The 5,496-nt window shown below is 60.7% G+C and overlaps 1 protein-coding gene across 1 annotated transcript in view; it reads right to left on the bottom strand.

The window, feature by feature from the left end:
* The window catches only part of SNED1 (sushi, nidogen and EGF-like domains 1), a 29,686-nt gene that overhangs the window by 15,731 nt on the left and 8,459 nt on the right, over window positions 1-5,496 (bottom strand). Inside the window, exons 2-5 of the mRNA XM_009323193.1 lie at window positions 5,411-5,485; window positions 2,046-2,333; window positions 1,288-1,428; window positions 412-574 (exon numbers count right to left, since the gene is read on the bottom strand). Of these exons, the coding sequence (XP_009321468.1) occupies window positions 412-574; window positions 1,288-1,428; window positions 2,046-2,333; window positions 5,411-5,485 (667 nt within the window). The remainder of the gene's footprint in view (window positions 1-411; window positions 575-1,287; window positions 1,429-2,045; window positions 2,334-5,410; window positions 5,486-5,496) is intronic.

Here is a 5,496-nt window from a genome sequence, read left to right as displayed (position 1 = left end):
CGCCCTGACCTCCTGGGGCTTACAGACGTGTGCATCGCCCAAGGGTGCCAGCCCCTTGTGCCCTGCCCTGCCTGGCAGCGGGCCGGCAGGGTCCCACCTATGCACCGTCACCTCCTCCCCAGCCTCCCTCCCTTATCGCTCCCCGCAGGCTCTTTTTGTCTCAAAGGTCTTCCTCCCCTCCCCATTTGCTCTCCCAGCCCCTTCCCAGCCCCAGGGCATCCATGGATGCTGTCCCCAGCCATGGCAGGTGCTGAGGACAGTCCCCCCATGGCTGCCTCCCCTCCCTCCCCAAGCCCTTCAAGCTGTCTCCTCCACCCCGCGGAGGTGGGGGTTGAGGCAGGGAAAGACGGGGCTGGAGAACAGTGTGGGGTTGGGTTGGGAGTTAAATAAACCTAACTGCTGTCCTCTTACTTGTATTGCTGCAGCCCCCCACTTGCACCTGGGCATCATCGATTCTGAACACCCAGCGCCCGGGGATACCCACATTTGTCGTCATCTCCACGTCAGCGATGTCATCGGTGCGGGATCCGGGGATGTTGAAGTAGCGCTTTCCATCACCGGCGTTAAAACCTGCCTGGGAGGACAAGGGCAGAGGGTAAAATGACATCACTAGCGCACGGGGGAAGGCAGCTGGAGCACAAGGGCTCGTCTCTCCTGCCACTCAGTGCTGCCAGCGGCACCGCTCGGAACGACTGTCCCCTTCCATGTGTCACCAGCCAGTGCTCAGCCCTGTCCACGCGCCGGGATGACAGCTGACACGACGGGGTGAAGCGGCCGCTCTGCCTGCTCGGTCCCTCCCCCCTGGGATTCAAAACCCATCCGCTTCCTCTCCACCTGCAGCATCCTGCCTGCTGCAGGCTGGTGGGCAGGGAGCCAAGCACGGATCAACTGTCGATAAATTCACACCATCTGAATGGGTACTGGGGTTTTTGTGGGTGTGGGTGTTGGCTTTTTTTCCCCTTAAACACAACAACGTACACAAGGATGAAATAAAAATACAAGCAAAAGCTGTGCTGGCTGCAGCAGCTGCTCTTAAAGGCTGAGGTTAGGAAGGAAAAGGGACTATGAGGCAGCAGCCAAGGCAAAGACCTGTGGTTTCGGGATAACAAAGCCCCCTGTATGGTCTCAGCTTTGGGAGCCAGAGCACACACGGCTATTTAAGAACTTAAAAAAAAAAAAAAAAAGCAGGGGGAGGCTTTCCACCTCCAAAAAACCCAAACCAGGAGCCACGAGCTCACAGGGCAGATGCACTACCTGGGCGCCCCAGGGGCTGTGTTCACCACTTACCTGCGCCGCGATGCCGCCGAGCCCAGCAAAGTCCCCCCCACTGCTGGCGTGCATACCCGTGGTCCAGGTGATGGACTCATAGTTGAAGATGGTGAAGGAGAGCTTGCCGTCCGTGATGAGGACAATCTGGAAAGTGTTTACCTGCAGCAGGGAGGGGGAGAAAGCAGTGAGCGGGCAGGAGGGGGGCAGGCGAGCCAGCCAAAAACTGGTCAGAAAATAAAATGACGGAAAGAGCATTTAGCAAAGGGGTGTTTCTTTGAGCCCCAGTCCTTCTCTACCAGAAAAGGCAGTTGGGTTTAATTATTTTTAACCCTAAGGAGTTGTGATCCCCCTGCCCAGCACTCCAGCCAGCAGAACAGCTCACTTCTCCCAGGGGAACGGGAAAAATGGGGACAAATGTGGTTATCGGGCCTCTGGAAGAAAGGCACCAAACCCTGTCCAAGACCAGCTCCTCAGCACAGCCACAGGCAGGCAGGCAAATGCAGGCAGGTTAATGTTGCTCTGCTGCTGCCTGAGAAGGGGGATGCCAGTGATTTGCAGCCTCCACACGGCACAAAGAGTAGGGTTTGGTTTTGCCAGTCCGGCGCTGCTCTGTCACGGCAAGACATGGCAACGGAGCCACTGGGGTTGGTTTAGCCCTGCTGACAGCTCCGTGCTGCATGTGGCACCACTGTGGAAGGCACCAAAGCTCTGGTGGAATGCTCCTTTTTAAAAAAACCTACCTCTAAACTAATGGCTGCTTTGCCCCAGCTACTCACCGGTGAAAACGAACTGCCCCCAAAGAAGGTCACTCGGTACCAGGTGGCGATGAAGACCCACTGAGCGGAAAACCCCGGGAACTCGGGGAAATACTGCATGATGTCCCTGCTCGCTCTCTCCAAGATGGGCTGCTCAGTGCTCTCCCGGTAATACACATCACCCGCCCGCCGGTTATCCACGTCCGCCCAGAAAGCGGCCACCACGCGCCGGTCCTTGGAGATGGGGAAGGCCACTGGCGTGAACTGGGAGACCTCCTTCAGGAATGAGATGATCCCGTTGTTGTTCACCTGCGGAGAGGGAGGAAAAGAAACAGGCGGCCATGGTTGATTCCTGTGCCGGCAGGAATCCATGTTTTAGAGGCGCTTTCCATTTCACCTTTCTTTTTTTTTCCGCCCCTCTTTCCACAAATATTGGAGCGCTTCCCCTTCCTGCCCTTGGAAGCAGAGACGTGCCCTGGTGCCTGCAGCCCCCCACCCTGGCCGCTCGCTCACTGGAGTGTGGCTGCGGGGAGGCAGCTGCCTGAACAAACCCAGCCCTGTTCTCTGCCATGGCCGGGCCAGGGGAAGGGGGAACAGCTGAGAAAACTGCGGCAGCCCTGGCGCTTTAAACAAACAGCGCCCAGTGCGCTTGGCCAGCTCGCGCCTGTGCTCTTGGTGGGGACGAGGGGCTGTTTTGCTCGCTCCCTGCTCTCTTACAGCAGACACGTAGCCTGCTGGGCTGGAGTCTAGGACTGGGCATCGCTGCCATCCTCCTGGCAGGGGGGTCGTGCCTGAGCCAGGTGGCCACCGGCACAGGACAGGGGGAGACTTGCTGGACAGCAATCCATCCACTGGCATGCACAGCACTCTGAGTGAGCTAACAAGTGGTCGAGCTAACAGGCTCATGGTCCCCAGATGACCAAGTGCCACCATCCCACGCAAAGCCCCTGGTGCTGGCTGGGCCTCAGCAGGCTGCTCTTGTTAAAGCAGGGGATACCAGACACCCGGGTCAAGATACTGCAAGCTCTGAGCCCTTCCCCAGCACTAATTAACTGGGGCAATTAGGGTCCTGGGATGCCCGGCCCAGGGGTGCATGGCAGAGGCAGCCCTCAGCTCAGGGAAGGAAGCTGGAGATAGTGGATGCTGCTGCCTGGAGTGCTGCCTCCTGGCTTGGGGATGCAGTGGGAGTGAGGAAGTGGAGGAAACCCCCTGCCTGCACTGCTGCCAGAGCAGGCAGCGAGGTGGCAAGGATCAAAGGGAAACAGTCTCGCCCTCAGACCCCAAATTCCCGGGAGGAGACCCTGCCAGCACCCTGCCACAGTGGCAACCCCAGCAGGGCGGGCAGCTCCCAGCCACTCCATTCCCCTGCCTGCAGTGATGCTGCCCCCAAGTGACAGCAGGACAGGTAGGAGCACACAGTCCCCCAGCTGAGGTCCCTGGCATGCAATGCCAGCTCTGGCAGCACTGGCCTGGCAAGCCCCTGGGCTGCAGGGTGGGAAAGGGGGGGCATGGTACAGGCAAGAGGCTCTCGAGTGGAGAGAGCAGCCCTGGCACGCAGCAGGCAGCGGTAGGCAGCGGTATCACACTTGTGTGCTGACAAGTAGCTGGGATCCAGCATCATGCCAGGAGCCATGCTGAAGCCAGCGTGCCTGCGCCCCAGCTGCCCGCATGTCCACACTGGGGGGGGGAGGGGGCAGGCTGTGACAGCCATGTGCAGCCTCTGGGGAGGGTCCCCAGCCCCTCCATGCAAACATGGGGCAGTCCTTGCTGTGACTAAAGGGAAGAGGGTTCCTGTTTCCCAAAGCCTCCGTAACCCCATGGTGTCCGCAGAGGAACATTCTTCCCCTGATTAAAGCAAGATGGGAGAGAGCCGGAGCCAAGACGGGCTTTTTTTGTTGTTGCTGGTTTTTGCAAAGGAGGAGGGGGTGGTTGGAGGCAGCCCGCAGGGATGGAGATTTCCAGGTGAGCCCAGCCCTGCGCCAGCTCTCCCAGGACAACAGCTCCCCAGGGAGGAGCCCTGTGGCAGACGAGCTGGCCCTGCAGAGCTGGGGGGGGGGTCTCAATTCAGGGGGGGGGGATGCACCGCCCTCTGACCCCTGCAGCCCCTCCAAGACCCAGAGCTGTGCTGTGGATCTCATATGGGACAGCCATCATGTCACCTGGCTTCTTCCAGCCTCTTCCATCCTCCCACCATGGCTCAAGCCCCAAGCCCAGGTCAGGTCCCTCCCGCCCAATCGCAGGGCTGGCACTTTTATCAGGGGAAAAAAAAAAAACACACCAGCGAGGACCAAGGACCTCCTGCACTTAGTCAAGGCGGCAGGATGGTACACGAGCCCAGCTCCGAGATGGCACCAAGGTGATGCTCAGCCCTCTCCTCCTCCAGCCTGGTCTGGATCATCGGTCAGCATGGAGCAAACCAGGGAGAAGAGAAGGGACCAGGATGCCAGATGATTCACTGCGCCAGGTGGGAGCCAGTGTGGGGAGCACAGACCCCACCCCAGGACGCAGGGCAGACATTTGGAGCCAGCACCGCCCAAAAGGCTCCAGGGATAACTGGGCATTCAGGGCTGCTCCTCTTGCCTGATGGCCACAGCCGTGGAGGACACAACAGGCCAGGCATGACTCGAGCTCTTTGGCCACAGTCCCCTCCAGGTGGCTCGGGGGCTGCAAGGGAGCACGTCAGCAGGGGTCCCAGCGGCCCAGCCACCCCAGCGGGTGCAGCGAGGAGAGGAGAGGAGAGGGAGCGGGATGTGCCAAGTGGCCAGCCAAACCCACTGCAACACAACCCAAAGGGCAGCGTGTTTATTCTGCATCACACCCAGAGCCCTGCCGCCACCTCCTCCCCAGTGAGGGACACCATCCAGAGGCAGCCATCCAGGGGCCACGGCACACCTGCTCCGCGCTCTCCGCCCCGCGCCCCCCCCCCCCGGCCGTCCCCCGCCCCCCGCCACTGGGACCCCCGCAGCATGCCACTGTGAGGGCCAGTCCCACGAGGCATGGGTATTTCTGGCTCCAGCCAGGGCTAAGCCCAGGGCTGCCCACTGCAGGCGAGTGCTTCGTCCAGCATCCCCAGCATGGCGGGGCCAGGACCCTCACCCGGGCCAGGACCCTCATTGCGCCACCCGATACAGCCCCAGCCCCCCTGAGCCGGGGGTCCGGCACGCTTCCCGAGCCCGAGGCCCTGCCAGATCTCCCCCCGCCCTCAGCACACCGTTATTCCTCTGATGCTCCGAGTTAAATGGGGACTGGCTGATGGCCCCCGTGGAAACCCAGATGCACTTGGATCCATCCGAGCAGGACAGGAATTTAAAAAAATAAGATGAAATGAAATTAAATAAAATGGGAGGCCCCAGAGGAGGCCACCCCCGCTGCCCCCCGGTACTCACATAGAGGCCGGTGTGCCCCGCGCCGAAGAAGGGGAAGGGGACAGAGAGGGGCCGCAGCTCGGAGCCGCCGTCGTCCTGCGTCCGCG

The sequence above is a fragment of the Pygoscelis adeliae genome, unplaced genomic scaffold (assembly GCF_000699105.1).
Source record: "Pygoscelis adeliae isolate BGI_AS28 unplaced genomic scaffold, ASM69910v1 Scaffold544, whole genome shotgun sequence".
Classification (NCBI taxonomy): domain Eukaryota; kingdom Metazoa; phylum Chordata; class Aves; order Sphenisciformes; family Spheniscidae; genus Pygoscelis; species Pygoscelis adeliae.
The sequence above is the reverse complement of the archived record's forward strand: the minus strand, read 5'-3'. Positions and strand labels throughout refer to the sequence as shown.